The 15,839-nt window shown below is 36.6% G+C and overlaps 1 protein-coding gene across 2 annotated transcripts in view; it reads left to right on the top strand.

Moving 5' to 3' along the window:
* The window catches only part of DENND4C (DENN domain containing 4C), a 150,240-nt gene that overhangs the window by 105,596 nt on the left and 28,805 nt on the right, over positions 1–15,839 (top strand). Inside the window, exons 18-23 of one of the 2 annotated variants that reach the window (XM_025360032.1) lie at positions 1,980–2,108; positions 3,255–3,399; positions 3,671–3,817; positions 7,948–8,070; positions 9,560–9,706; positions 12,858–14,023. In XM_025360032.1, coding sequence (XP_025215817.1) covers positions 1,980–2,108; positions 3,255–3,399; positions 3,671–3,817; positions 7,948–8,070; positions 9,560–9,706; positions 12,858–14,023 — 1,857 coding nt within the window. The remainder of the gene's footprint in view (positions 1–1,979; positions 2,109–3,254; positions 3,400–3,670; positions 3,818–7,947; positions 8,071–9,559; positions 9,707–12,857; positions 14,024–15,839) is intronic. The other variant, XM_025360033.1, reaches the window with a different exon arrangement.

The following is a 15,839-nucleotide window of genomic DNA, read 5'->3' as shown; positions in this document are numbered from 1 at the left end:
ATATATATATATTTTTTTTTATTAAAAAATATTTATATATACAAAAAAAAATATATATATATATATATACACTCGTGCCCAAGCTGGAGTGCAGTGGCACTATCACAGCTCACTGCAGCCGAGAACTTCAGGGCTCAAGCAATCTTCCTGCCTCAGCCTCCCAAGTAGCTGGGATTACAGGTGCACACCACCACATCTAATATTTTAGTTTTATTTTTTGTAGAGATGGGGTCTTGATGTGTTGCCTGGGCTGGTCTCAAACTCATGGTGTCAAGCCATCCTTCTGCTTGGCCTCCCAAAGTGCCAAGATTATAGATACGAGCCGCTGCACCTGGCCTATGTAACTTGTTTGTATTTTGGATTATCTATTTGAAAATGTAGCTTTGAGCTTCTCAACTTTGGCACTATTGATGTTTTGGCCCACATAATTGTTTATTTTAGGGGCCTGTCTTGTGTCTTGTACATTGTGTAGGATGTTTAGTAGTATCCCTGGCCTCTACCAACTATATGCCTCTGTTTCCCTGCACAGCTCATGACAATCAAAAATGTTCCCAGAGAACAAAATTGCTCCTGGAGAACCACCGAGGTAGATAATAATAGTTAGTACCTTAATTGTAGGTTAGTTTGAAGGTTAAATCACTTAATATACTTAAAGTGCCTGGTTCATAGTAAGCACTCAGTGAATGATGTACTAGGCATTTTCATGCATTTTCTCTCTCAGGCCTTAGAAACCATCCTAAGAAGTAGAGACTGATACTATCCAGTTAATGGTTGAGGAAACTGAGGCACTTATTTAGCTTTTTCCAATGCTATTTTTCCCTTAAAAATTTTTTTTTGGTGTTAAGATAACTATAAATGATATTTTGAACTAGATTGGAATTAAAAATGAAAAGTCTTTGCTAACAATGTTATAGTATATTTAACTGTCTTCTCATTCTTTTGAAGACAAATCCTATTTGTTCTATAGGCATTTTGGAGATACTGTCTTTAATTCCTTTGGCATTGAATGGAAAGCATAGTGATTGGGGAGAGAGAGACTTTAATTATACTTGATTTTATTTATATTTATTTATTTATTTGTTTATTTAGAGACAGTTTTACTCTTTTCCTTCAGGCTAGAGTGTGGTGGTGCAGTCTCGGCTCACTACAATCTCCGACTCCTGGGTTCCAGCAATTCTACTGCCTCACTCTCCCAAGTAGCTGGGACTATAAGTGCGTGCCACCACGCATGGCTAATTTTTGTATTTTTTTTTTGTAGCGACGGGGTTTCACTGTGTTGGCCAGGCTGATCTCAAACTCCTGACCTCAGGTGATCTGCCTGCGTGGGCCTGCCAAAATTCTGGGATTATGGGCGTGAGCCATTGCTCCCAGCCTCTATCTTTGATTTTAGAAATGAATTACCTCTCAAATTATGAGGAGTAATAGTTTTTGTGGTGATTTAGTTACTCAAACAAATGGAACATGGACACATATGTCTTATATGAAATAGTTAATAATGATGATACTTGCATTAATGAATAGATTTTTGTTTTGTTTTGTTTTGTTTTGAGACAGAGTTTCACTCTGTCGCCCACGCTGGAGTGCAGTGGTGTGATCTGGGCTCATTACAAAGTCTGCCTCCTGGGTTCAAGCAATTCTCATGCCTCAGCCTCCCAAGTAGCTGGGATTACAGGTATGCACCACCATGCCCATCTAATTTTTGTACTATTAGTAGATATGGGGTTTCACCATGTTGGCCAGGTTGGTCTCAAACTCCTGACCTCAGGTGATGCACCCGCCTCAGCCTCCCTAAGTGCTGTGAGGTGTGAGCCACTGCACCCAGCCTGAATAGGTCTTAAAAATAATTTGCTGAGATGCTCAAAGCAGAACAAAGGAGAAAATACTGCTTTATAATAACTTCATGGAAAGAATTCAGTAAAATCTCTACAATTCATAGTATACTAATTACTGACACTTCCATTTTTTTTTTCTTTTGTTAGGTGTGCTATCGAGTAGTGATGCAGCTTTGTGGACTTTGGGGTCATCCTGTTTTAGCAGTGAGAGTCTTATTTGAAATGAAAACTGCTAGGATAAAGCCTAATGCTATTACTTATGGTTATTATAATAAGGTAAGTAGGATCGACAGTAGGCAAGTTGTGCTTATCGAGAATGATTATTTTGTATAGGTTTTGTTATTCATGAAACTCCTATTAAAGGAGGTTTTGGAATATGTTTATTTTTTAAAAATTGACAAAAAGTATATATATTTTTCATGTACAATATGATGTTTTGAGATATGTATATTGTGGAATGGCTCAGTTGAACTGTTAAGTAATTAAAATATGCCTTCACGTACTTACCATTGTTTTCTGGTGAGAACACTTCTAGTCTCTTAGCAATTTTCAAAATACAATCTGTTGTTATTAACTGTAGTCCCCATGTTGTTTAATAGATCTCTTGAATTTATTTCTCCTATCGAACTGAAATTTTGTATCCTTTGACCAACATCTTCCAATACTTTCCCCTCACCTCCCAAAGCCCCTGGTAACAATAGTTCTAATCTCTACTTTTATGGGTTTCACTTTCTTGGATCTCATATATATGTGAGATCATGTGGTATTTGTCTTTTTGTGCCTGGCTTATTTCACTTACTATAATGTCCTCTGGGTTCATTCATATTGTCACAAATGACTGGGTTTCCTTTTGTATTTCAGCCTGAATAGTATTTCATTGTGTATATATACCACATTTTCTTCATTCATACATTGATGAACACTTAGGTTGATTTCATATCTTGGTTATTGTGAATAATGCTGCAATAAACATGGGAGTACAGATCTGTCTTCAATAAACTGATTTCATTCCTTTTGCATGTCTATACCCAGTAATAGGATTGTTGGATGGTATGGTAGTTCTAGTTTTAATATTTTTAGGAAACTCTATACTGTTTTTGAGGAATCTTTTTAATGACTGTACTAATTGCATTTCTACCAAGAGTGTGTAGGGGTTCTTTTGTCCACATCCTTAATCAACATCTTTTGTTTTTTTGACAATAGTGATTCTAACAAGTACGAGGTGATAAGAGATCTCATTGTAGTCTTACTTTGCATTTCTCTCATGTTTAGTAATGTTTAGCATTTTTTTATATACCTCTTGGCCAGTATAACTGTTTATATTTGTGTGTATATATATAAACATATACACACACATATGTATGAATTTTTAAAATCAGATATTGCTAATTAACATTATTTTTACCCTTATTTTACCTTTAGGTAGTTTTGGAGAGCCCGTGGCCTAGCAGTACCCGCAGTGGTATCTTCTTATGGACGAAGGTACGGAATGTGGTACATGGCTTGGCACAGTTTAGGCAGCCGCTTAAAAAGACTGTGCAAAGGTCACAGGTCTCCTCAATATCAGGTAATACATGTGATTAGAAATATACTTCCTTGCTGAACCATGAGCTTTATAGGCATATGAATTTTTAGCTATGTGAAGTAGAAAACTTAAATTCTGGTAGACATTTTCACATACATTTAAAGACAGATTATCTTAGTCCAAAATTGTTTTTGTTTTTTTCCAGAAATTTAGAAAGTGTTCTGCAACTATAAATGAACTGTGGGTCATTCATGTTTAGTGTAAGAGATTATCAATGCATGAGTTATTGAATTGCTATTGTCCTTATCTTTAGCTCTTCAAAATGTCACAGGTGGAAGTGATGGGGACACGGTGAGCCACGGTAGCGTGGATAGTTCTAATGATGCTAACAATGGGGAGCACACAGTCTTCGTCAGAGATTTAATCAGGCTTGAGTCCATTGATAATCACTCTAGCACAGGTACTAAAATCCAGATTTTACTAACCGTTCACTTACTCTCATGTTAAATCTTTCCTTTTTCAAAAAGCTTCTTCCGTTCTTGAGTTTGTGTGATATGACTACTTTGAAAGTACTGTATACTTACAAGAGAAACAATAGAGTCTGCAGATCACTTCTCTTTATTTCCTGTAGTACAAAATCAGTATGGGAGTGCTGTGCACAGTGCTCTAGCGTGATGCTTCTTTGTATTTGCTTATCATTAATTTATGAAAGTGTATGCTATAATTAGGAATCATGAGTTAAGGAACTTGAAAAGTAGTGACAACTTGCAAATCTTTTAAAAAAATTAAATAGAAAATGTATCTTAAAATTTTAAGAGTATGAATATTAAAGAGGGAAGGAAGTAAGTCACACAATGAGAGAAAGTAATCTCTTTAAGTTACATTTTTTAAGATCTGAGAAGCTGTTGAAGCTGCTTTTATGTACATAGCCATCCCTCTCCTCTGAAGTTAGAAATAAGTGTAACTAAAGTAGCACATTGTGCAGATATATGTGTGTTGCACATCCTTCTTCTTGTGTTGTTTTTTTTGTTGTGGTTGTTTTTAATATCTCAAGCCTTCCTTTAAAAAGAATTCTGGGTCTAATTCCTGTACTTCATCTGATGAACTTGTCTCAATGACTGAAGTTTCCTTTTCTCTGCTCTTTGTTGCTTTGCTTTTTGCTCTGTGCTGTTTCTTGGTGCTGCATTTGTCCTTGGCTGTCATGGTGTGGGGTGCAGACAGACTTGTATGACGTGAAGCTATGGATACACGTGTGCATTAATGCTACCCTTGAATGTTAACCACATCAGGTAATTTCCCATTTATTAGGTTAAATTTTGCTGACATGCAAGGGTGGGGGAAAGACCTTTCATTGTATTTTAAGTATTGTTATTAGTGGTAAACAGTTTTCATTTTCTTGCCTTTTCTCCTTCAGGTAAATGTAATCATATATAGACTCTATTGAAAATATCCAACTAACTTTTCATGGTCAGTTTGCAAAGCATATTTGTTATCTTATTTGAAAATATATTATGCCTTGCTAAAATTCTTACTTTAAGGTTGGTTTGTAGCATCATTGTGACAAATAGTGTTATAGGCATTGAAGAAGTAATTGTTTCAGCTGTTGAGGTGGTGTGGCTATTGCTTTCCAAAACTGGTCTTGCTGAATTCTTGTGCTAAAAACAACCTTCATATAATTACAGGAGCATGTGTAAATTTGAAAGTCAACATAAAGCTATAGGTTACAATCCTGTTTGTAATTAACTTCCTCAGTTTGCCATCATGTTTGTATATTATATTAACAAATAAGAATTTTTATGAAACTTTTATTTTAAAGCCACCATATTTTATTTCATCTAATATTTTTTCATGATACTTGTAGAAGAAATGGGCTTCATGTATAAAAAACAAAAAACATTTTTTGTATGTAAACGTTTACCAGGAATAGTAATAGATAAACACCTCTCCTCTTATTCCTTCAGAATTTTAAGTTTATCTCATTATAGAGGCAATTTACTCCTTTAATGGAAATACCAGTCTCCTAGTAATCCTGGGTGTTTGGTATAAAGACTTCAGTAGTTGGGCACAAACTTTCAGGTCCCCTTTATTTATATTTTAGCTGCATTTCAAATAACTGAATGCCACATACTGAATTTGCAGTGATGGTGTACCTCTGTAGAACTTCTGACAATGCCATTTGATGCTTTTGGGGTTTTCAGCCCAGATGCTTAAGTTGCTCATTTCATTAAGGATTATCTCGTGGAATCTTTCCACTTGGTACCTGGTACAGAGTGACTTAGCTGTTAGGAGCATGTTTGGTTTTAATCTACCCGGGTCCCAGCCTAGTGTTGATTTCATGGCACCATATTGCTTTACCAGACTTTTTGAGGGAGCTAGTAAAAAAGTGACTGAAGTTAGTCATTCTAAGTAGTAGTATTTAAAGACATTAATTCTTTTGTTGTATGGCAAACCCAGAGTCTGAGTGGCAGTGTAATAAGTGATGGAAAATGGAGGTACTGCATATGTTATTTTATGTGTCCTTTATTGACATCTTTATACTGTTTTCTCTAGTACCTGATCTTAGTTTTGATTTTAAATTATAGAACTTTAAAGTCAAAACAGACTTTTAAAATATTTAAAATAATTTCAAACTTACAGAAAAGTTGCAAGAATAATACAGAAAACTCTCATATCTTTAATCTAGATTCCCTCCTTTTTAGTTTGCCACATTTGCTTTATTATTTTCATTCGGTATGCATACACATACCATTTCTTTTTCCTAAATCATGTGAGCAGGTTACATACATCTTGCCCTTTTACCTCTTTATTATTTCAGTGGTATTTTCTCTTATATACAACCACACTTTAGTTACCAAATTGAAGAAAACATTGATATACTACTTCATAGTTTATATTCCAAGTTTGTCAGTTATCCCAGTGTTCCTTGTGGTACTTTAACTCCCTTTCTTCAGTCTTCCTTAACCTGGCACAGTTCCTTAGCCTTTTAAAAAATCTTTTATGACCTTGGCCTTTTTGAAGAATTCATTTTAATTATTTTGTGGAATGTTTCTTAACTTGAGTTTGTCTGTTATTTCCTAGCGATTAGGTTATGCATCCATGGGTGTGCTACATGAATGATGTTGAATACTTCTCAAGTTGTCACATCCTACAGGCACACACAGTCTGTCCTTCATCGGTGATTTAATTTGGATCACCTAGTCTCACTATTGTCTGGTTTCTCTGTGCTTAGTTACTATAATCTTTTTCTTCCTCTCAGATAATAAGCTATTTTTGAAAGGACACTCTGAGACAATGTGCTAATATCCTTTCTCATGACACTTTCTCTTTTAAATTTGGCATCCATTGATGATGCTTGCCTGAACCAGTCATTACTGTGATGGCTACAAAGTGGTGATTCTGCCAATTCTATCACTGTTTTCAAATTTAGAAGACGATGTTCTAGTATATGGAAAATTCTCCATTCTCTGTTTTTTTCTTATTTATTATCAGTATGGACTGATGGGTTCCTGTTTTATTCATTGAAATATAATTCATTACTGCCCTTATTTGTCCTCAAATTATCCCTGTGTGGGCCAGTGGAAGCTCCTTTAAGCTGTTTTTTATATCCTTTAGATACTCTCCCATTATGTTTCTGAACACTACCTTTTTGGCACAACAAAATGTTCTAGCTCAATCTTACACCTTCTCTGTCTGAGCTCTGGAATCAGCCATTTCTTCAGGGACCCCAGGTTCTTGCTCATGGGGAATAGATTTTAGAAGCCAAGATTTGGGATCACTGTTACCACAGTGTTACTGCTTCTAAACTTTTTTCCTAAGCTAGAAAATATGTGTACTGTACATAAAAAATAATTTCAGAATTGTCACACCCATTTCTCTGTGAAAAACAAACCTACTAAGCAGTTCAGGATTTGACTATTACTCTTAGGCTTAAGGTGGATATTCAAAATAATGTGTTCAAAGTTACTTGGATTAGTCCTCCCCTGGCCCTTTCAGTGGGGTTATATTATTCATGGGAAATATAGTTGGCTTCATTTGTTTCCATTTGCATTCAGTTGCACCCCCTTTATCTTACTAATTTTTTTTAACATGCAGAAGTGTATTGTATCTCCAGAGATAAAAACAATACCATAAGCTATACATAGAGAAGTTTTATCCCTCTTTATTCATTGCATCTTATTTCCCCCCAACCGTGGTAGGTAACCATCTTTACTGTTTCCTGGTTTATTTTTCCTGCATTTCTTTTTGCAAAAGTAAGCAGATGTATGTGTGTTTTTTTCTTACAGAGAAGGTAGCATTCTGTAGACACTCTTCAAAAGACACTTTTCCAAACATCTTGTCTACATCTTTTTAATTTACAGATGAAGAAATTAAGATGTAGTGCTTCCAAATGTGTTTAGTCTTTGATGTTCCTGTTTCTACTGTTCTTTGTGGCTTATCATTATTTTTAAAATGTTCTGTGTTCCTTGTGTGCTTTCTTGTCTTTTGTCTAACCGTAATTGTGTAGGTCAGTGGAATTTTCTTTTGATATTTTATATATGAATTATAAGTATATGAAAACATTTATATGTAAGTCTGCATTCTTTTTAACAGGTGGTCAGTCTGACCAAGGATATGGGTCTAAGGATGAACTTATAAAGGATGATGCAGAAATTCATGTGCCTGAAGAACAAGCAACAAGAGAATTGATAACTAAAACAAAAATGCAAACAGAAGGTTAAGTCCTGATGTTTACGAACTTTACTTAGAATAATACCTGCATTATTAATAATTAAAAGTTTATCTTAGTTGATAGCTTTGATGATTATTTTCACAAATGTAAGGTCTGGCTCCTAAGATGCTATGTACTTAACAGTACATATAAGGTAGATTTTGGTAGTCTCTGAAGTTTTAAAATTTAAGAGACTTTGTTTCTTTTTCTTTTTCTTTTTTTTGTTTTAGAGACAGAGTCTTGCTCTCTCGCCTAGGCTGAGTGCAGTGGCGAGAACATGTCTTACTGCAGCCCTGGTCTCCTGGCCTCATGATCCTCCTGCCTCAGTCCCCTGTCAGCTGGGACCACAGGCACATGCCACCATGCCCAGCTAATTTTTTTATGTTTTGTAGAGACAATGTCTCGCCATGTTGCCCGGCTAGTCTTGACCTCCTGAACTTAAGTGATCTTCCCGCCTCAGCCTCCCAAAGTGCTGGGATTACAGGTGTGAGCCACCACACTCTGTAGGTCAGCCCTTAATTTTGCAGGAAAGTATGACCCATTGAGGTATTTGCCATATTTACATAACTACTTTTGACAGAACCAGGACTAAACTTTGAGTCATCAAAACTTCTATTTTAGTGCCATTTTTAATTTTGAAAGGCTCTTTCACTAGCAGTCCTTCAAATATCTAGGTGCATAGTTTTCATTGGTAGGTTAAAAATAGTCTATGTGGGCTGGGTGCGGTGGCTCATGCCTGTGATCCCAGCACTTTGGGAGATTGAGGCGGGCAGATCGCTTGAGGCCAGGAGTTCGAGACCAGCCTGGGCAATGTGGTGAAACCCCGTCTCTACTAAAAATACAAAAATTAGCCAGGCATGGTGGCAGACACCTGTAATCCCAGGTACTGGGGAGGCTGAGGCAGGAGAATCGCTTGAACCTGGGAAGCGGAGGTTGCAGTGAGCCGCTACTGTGCCATTGCACTCCAGCCTGGGTGATAAGAGCAAGACTCCATCTCAAAAAAAAAAAAAGTCTATGTGGTTTTTCCTGTTTTTTATAGGACTCATTAAGGCAGAGATAATTTGTTGTAATAATTTTATGAAAATATGAAGGAATATTTTGGCTTATGGAATAAGAAAGACACTCTTCCTGTTCTCTTTCACAAAAGTATACTTTATTTAATGTTACTTATTTTATACTCCAGAGTTTTGGAGAAGCAAGCCCCTCTCCTGCTTGCCAAGTGATGAGAAGGAGAACTGAAGACCAGAGACTTTATTGATTCACTAAAGAACTTTTATGTTAGGATTATTGAATGGTTAAACAAAGCATTTCAGTTAATGGCAGCATTTATGGCATAAAGTAAACCAGACACAGTCTATTTTACTTTGTGTCTAAAGTAAAATAGACACACTGACTGTTGGAGAAAAATACATACAATATGTAAAAGTCAGTATATGGTTTCTGTTTAATATTGGCAAAAGTAGGAATGATAACATCCAAATTTTTTTTTTCCAGAGGTGTGTGTTGCCTCTGCTATTGTGGCAAAACATTCACAACCTAGTCCAGAGCCTCACAGTCCTACTGAATCTCCTGCATGGGGCAGCAGTATTGTGAAAGTTCCGTCTGGTATATTTGATATCAACAGCAGGAAAAGTAGCACCGGTAAGTCTTTACATTTTGGTTATTAAATATTTAAAATAAACGTCTATAGACACGTATGTGTCTTTAATGACATTAAATTTTTGACTTAATTGTAATGAACATGCTAAAGAGCCAGAAGGGACTTTTGAATTCTCTAAATCAGCTAAAGAAATTGAAAATATTGTTATTTAAAGGTGTTTGATTTTTAAAAGGAGTATTTAGTGTGTTTAATTGTTATTTAGAATACCCTTTCCTGTTGTGGTGCCTGTTCTCCATTTGGCCACTCTTTCTCATTTTAGATAATGAGAAAGTGTACTTGTAGGGCTTCCTGTATGCATCATGAACAGAGAGGCAGTGATGTGATCAAATTCCAGAGGGCTTATGAGTGGCCGGTTAATTCCTATCACTGAAGGGAAATGGAAGAAAAAGATTCACGTCATTTCCGCTCTACACAGATATGCCAGTGGGTCTTTGATTTTGGCCATTGTTATAGGTACCCCAAGCCACTTTTTATTTGTGATTATTGTACTAAATAACTCTGTGTGTATGACTCCCTTGAATTTGAGTTTTCTACTTTCATTATATATAGGCCTCCCAAGACTCTTCTGGCACACGTCTAAGTATATGATTTTAAAAGACGATGAAATTGGCCTGCATCCTTTGCCCTTCATTAGTGGTGGCTGCAGTTCACTTTTCTAAAGTTGACTGTCTTGTCTGAAGATGTATCTATTGTATGACTTTACAGAAATTAATTTGTTCAGCTTCTTAAACCAATGTAAAAGTACTCCTGTTCTTAAAGTCTTTTCTCTTTGTATTTACCGTGACTCTGAGTTTCACTCATTACTTGTTTGGTTAGTGCTCAAGAGGTGGTGGGGCTAAAGGTTTTTTGAGAAAATAATTGATGTATACATTGCAGATCCCATTTTCCCAACCTCTTGATAGCAGAGATGCTGGGGAAAAGGAGGGAAGAGTTTTCTTTGTCAGAGGCTTAGCGTCCTCTCAAAATATTGAACTGGACATTGTGGACTGCTGTGTTTCCTTCCCTTTTTAACTTATTTTCATATTAAGAATGAAGGGTGAGGATAATGGGGCTTTTGTCAGTATAGCAATTTTTTTTTTTAACATTGAATAAAATGTGCTGTTAAATTCCTGGAAATACTGTGAGAACCAGTAATATTTGCAAAGATTTGTTTCTCAAATATTGGGAACAGCTTTCAAAGCAGGTACATATTTTGAGTTGTAAAATAGGCTAGTTTAATTCCCATGAAGGCTTAAAAGAATATCTCTAAATGCTTATTCTGATTAATTTATATAATTATGATTATTAGTACTAACTTGAAAGATTAAAAAGAACCTTGAAATCAATCTTGAAGTTTAAAAGAAAGATCTTTTCTAAGACAGCTTTTTTCCTTGAAGCTCCCAGGCATTTTTATGCTTTTTAACAAAACAAATGATGTGACTACAGTAAAAAGCAATGGATAAAAAAGAAAACAAAGGAAAAGAAAAACACAAATGAGAATCCTAAATATGAATAATTCAGGCTGCTATACAATTCCATAGACTAGATGGCTTATAAACAACAGAAATTTATTTCTGCCAGCCTCAGTGGCTTATGCCTGTAATCCCAGCAATTTGGCAGGCTGGAGGGGAAGATCGCTTGAGGCCATGAGATTGAGGCTGCAGTGAGCCATGATTGCACCACTATACTCCAGCCTAGGTGACAGAGTAAGGCCCTAACTTTATTTGTTTGTTTTTGAGACAGACTCTCACTCTGTCACTTAGGCTAGAGTGTAGTGGCGCAGTCGTGGCTCACTGCAGCCTCAGCTTCCTGGGCTCAAGCAATCGAGGATTCTCCTGCCTCAGTCCCCCAGGTAGCTGGAACTACCGCGCCACCACGTCTGGCTAATTTTTGTGTTTTTTTTCTGGAGACAGGGTTTCTCCATGTTGCCCAGGCTGGTCTCGAGCTCCTGAGCTCAGGTGATCCACCTGCTTCAGCTTCCCAAAGTGCTGGGATTACAGGTGTGAGCCACCATGCCCAGCCTGACTCTAACTTAAAAAAAAAAAAAAAGAAAAAAGAAAAGAAAGAAATTTATTTCTTACAGTTCTAGGGTCTGGAAAGTCCAGGATTAGGGTGTTAGCATGGTGAGTTCTGCAGAGGGCCCTCTTCCAGGTTGCAGACTGCTAACTTACTGTTTCCTTGTACAGCAGAGAAGGAGAGAGCTCTCCTTCTCTAAGGGCTCTAATCCCATTCATCAGGGTTCCGTTTTCATAATCAAATTATCTTTCAAAGGCCCTGCCTCCTAATACCATCACACTGGGGGTTAGGATTTCAGCATGTGGATTTTGAGGGACACAAACATTCAGTCTGTAACAGGAAGACTTAAGTTCTAATAATGATTCAAATAGGAAATAATAGCTTTTGGAGTGAAACAAATTGCATGGTAGCAAAGAGTAAAAGACTGCTTTCTTCTTCCAAAGCTGGGGGAAGCTGCTGTGGCCATTAGCATATTTTTTCTCTACCTGATCAAATAAGACTGACTTCTGTGAAGGCTGGGATTATGTCTGTTTTATTTGCCTTTGTATTCCTAGCACCTCATATAGTGGATACTACTAGACCTTTAGATATTTGTTGAAGAAATGGATATATCTGAGTAATTTTTTAACCACTCAGATTTTATCAGCCTTCTTAGAATTTTCCAGTGCTAGGCATTCCATTCCGGATTCTTTTACTTTGCAGCAGTAAGACTTTGAGTATAGCAAATATACAGTTCCTCTGCGATTACAAATTTGCTTTTTGCAGAGTAGATTCCTGGCAAGTATTTGTTGAATTGGATACAAAACTAAGATGGAAGAGATTCTTTCTTTTTTTGTATTTCAGTGAACAACACAGGTATATCCACCTATCATATGTTGCATGATTTGTTTTTTTAAATGGGTGTTTATATACATACAGGATGAAAGACTGATTATACATTAAAATGTTATCTCTGGGAGGCAGGTTTAAATAGCTCTTCCAGAGCACTTTTTTAAATACCTTCTTTATGGCCTCTAAATTTTCTGGATCTTTTATTTTGAGTATATGTCACATTCATAATCAGGAAAACAATAAACATTTTAATAAAAGTTAACTTGGAAAATAGATTCATCATTAATATTTTACTTTCCCTTTTAGGTAGTATATCAAATGTGCTGGTTTCTACTCAAGATCCAGTTGAAGATGCAGTCTTTGGCGAAGCTACTAATCTCAAGAAGAGTGGTGATAGAGGAGAAAAAAGACAAAAGCATTTTCCTGAGAGAAGTTGTAGTTTTAGTTCTGAAAGTCGAGCAGGAATGTTGCTTAAGAAGAGTAGTTTGGATTCGAATTCAAGTGAAATGGCTATCATGATGGGAGCAGATGCTAAGATTCTCACAGCAGCATTGACATGTCCTAAGACTTCTCCACTTCATATCACAAGAACCCATACCTTTGAGAATGTTAGCTGTCACCTACCTGATAGTAGGACTTGTGTGTCTGAAAGTACTTGGAATCCTGAGTACAGATCATCTCCGGTGCCAGAGATGCTTGAGGAAAGCCAAGAACTCCTTGAGCCTGTGACTGATGATATACCTAAAACTACTGCAACAGAGGATACATATGAGAGTCTACTAAGTGATAGTAACAGTAATCAGTCCAGAGACTTGAAAACAGGATCCAAAGATCTGAGGAATAAGAGAAGTAGTTTATATGGTATTGCTAAGGAGGTTGAGAGGGAAGATGTTGAAACTGGACTAGATCCTTTGTCTCTTTTAGCCACTGAATGTTCAGGGGGAGAAACTCTTGATTCTGAAGATAAGTTGTTTTCTCCAGTTATTGCACGTAATCTGGCTGATGAAATAGAAAGCTATATGAACCTAAAAAGTCCCCTAGGTAGTAAATCTTCTAGTATGGAATTACATGGAGAGGAAAACAGAGAGTCTGGCATGACTACTGCATTTATTCATGCTCTAGAGAGGAGATCAAGCCTACCTTTAGATCATGGTTCACCAGCACAGGAAAATCCTGAAAGTGAGAAAAGCTCGCCTGTAGTGTCCAGGTCTAAAACTTTTACTGGGCGTTTCAAGCAGCAAACCCCCTCTCGAACTCATAAAGAACGTTCAACTTCTTTGTCAGCACTGATACGTTCTTCGCCACATGGCTCGTTGGGTTCTGTAGTAAATTCTTTGTCAGGACTAAAGCTGGATAATATACTCTCAGGGCCCAAGATAGATGTCCTAAAATCTGGTATGAAACAAGCAGCGACTGTAGCCAGTAAGATGTGGGTAGCTGTTGCATCTGCGTACAGCTACTCAGATGATGAGGTAAGAAAGCTTTATGTGTGTAGTCTGTCTGTTATTGGAATGTTTATAGTATCTTTCTAGAAATATATATATTATTGTTAAGAGATTTCTGTGCCCAGGCTGGAGTGCAGTGGCGTGATCTTGGCTGTCTGCAACCTCTGCCTCCCGGGTTTGAGTCATTCTCTTGCCTCACCCTCCTGAGTAGCTGGGACTATAGGGATATGCCACCATGCCCAGCTAATTTTTGTATTTTTAGTAGAGATGAGGTTTCACCATGTTGGCCAGGCTGGTCTTGAACTCCTGACCTCAAGTGATCCACCTGTATCAGCCTCCCAAAGTGCTGGGATTACAGGCATGAGCCAACGTGCCTGGCTGATTTCTGGTAACTTTGGTTTTTATATTTTATGTAGTCTATCTGATATTGGAATGTTTGTATATCTTTTTAAAAATATATGAAGGATTATTAAGAGAGTGCTGGTAACTTTGGTTTTCATATTTAAAAACTATGCATATTTGTTTTCTTTCTTGAAGTAACTTGAACCATATATGTAAGGAAGTTAATAATATAGAAATAGAATATCAGGACCATTTTATAATTCCATAGACTAGTCTAAACTAAAACATGATTTATTTCTTTGAAAGCTCTAATGATTAGTGTTTGAAGTTAATAAAAATGCCATATTATATTTGTGTAGCATTCACTTTTAAAATAATTTTTACCTATGTAATCTCCTTAATACATATAAAGTCAAGCTGAAGTTTAATCCATAGATTTCATACTACATGGCAAAAATAATTGTCTTTAAAAAACGTTATACACATAGAGTTAATCATTAGATCTTTTGGTAAAAATGAAAGTAAGTTTTGCTTGTTTTACAGAAAAAAATTGAAATTTCACCTTGTATGCAAATAATTGTATAGTATTTGAGGACTTTAGTAGATAAGGCAGATACCTACAATGTTTGCTCTCATTATTTAACAGTATGTCCTAGGTACTGTTATAAGTTGTATGTCTGCTTTTATATATTAATATATACAAACATATGTATTTGTTTAATTTTCATAGCAACCCCATGAGGGTGGTACTGTTGTTATCCTGATTTTTTAGATGATATTTGAAACTCAGAGAGGCTAACTAGGGAATAGTAGAACTATGATTTGAAGTCAAAGAGATTGGATCTAGAATCCATGCTGTTACCTTAGAAGCAATATCTCAGGAGAAGATACCAAAGAGCAATATATGAAAAGAGATTCAGGTTGGGGGCTATCGGGAAAAAAAGCAAAGCAGGTGATATCTAAGTTAGGATCTGAAGGATAAATTTGACATTTGGGGTTAAAGCTGTAAGAAGAGTGTCAGAAGAGTATATCTAAAAGAATAATGTGAAATGGTATGGAAGCTTAAAGCATCATGCACTTTCAAGATAATATAATCAATTTCAGATTGTTAAAGATCTAAATCGGAATTAGACACATGGGAAAAGACGTTAGACATATAAGCTGGGCGCGGTGGCTCACGCCTGTAATCCCGGAACTTTGGGAGGCTGAGGCGGGTAGATCACGAGGTCTGGAGATCGAGACCATCCTGGCTAACACAGTGAAACTCCATCTCTACTAAAAATATAAAAAATTAGCCGAGCGTGGTGGCGGGTGCCTGTAGTCCCAGCTACTCAGGAAGCTGAAGCAGGAGAATGGTGTGAACCCAGGAGGCGGAAGTTGCAGTGAACCGAGATTATGCCACTGCACTCCAGCCTGGGCAACAGAGTGAGACTCTGTCTCAAAAAAAAAAAAAAAAAAGAAAAAAGAAATTAGACATATAAGACTTTTATACCATTTGAAG

The sequence above is a fragment of the Theropithecus gelada genome, chromosome 15 (genome assembly GCF_003255815.1).
Source record: "Theropithecus gelada isolate Dixy chromosome 15, Tgel_1.0, whole genome shotgun sequence".
NCBI lineage: Eukaryota > Metazoa > Chordata > Mammalia > Primates > Cercopithecidae > Theropithecus > Theropithecus gelada.
Note: the sequence above shows the minus strand (reverse complement) of the source record. Positions and strands in the feature narration are given on the sequence as shown.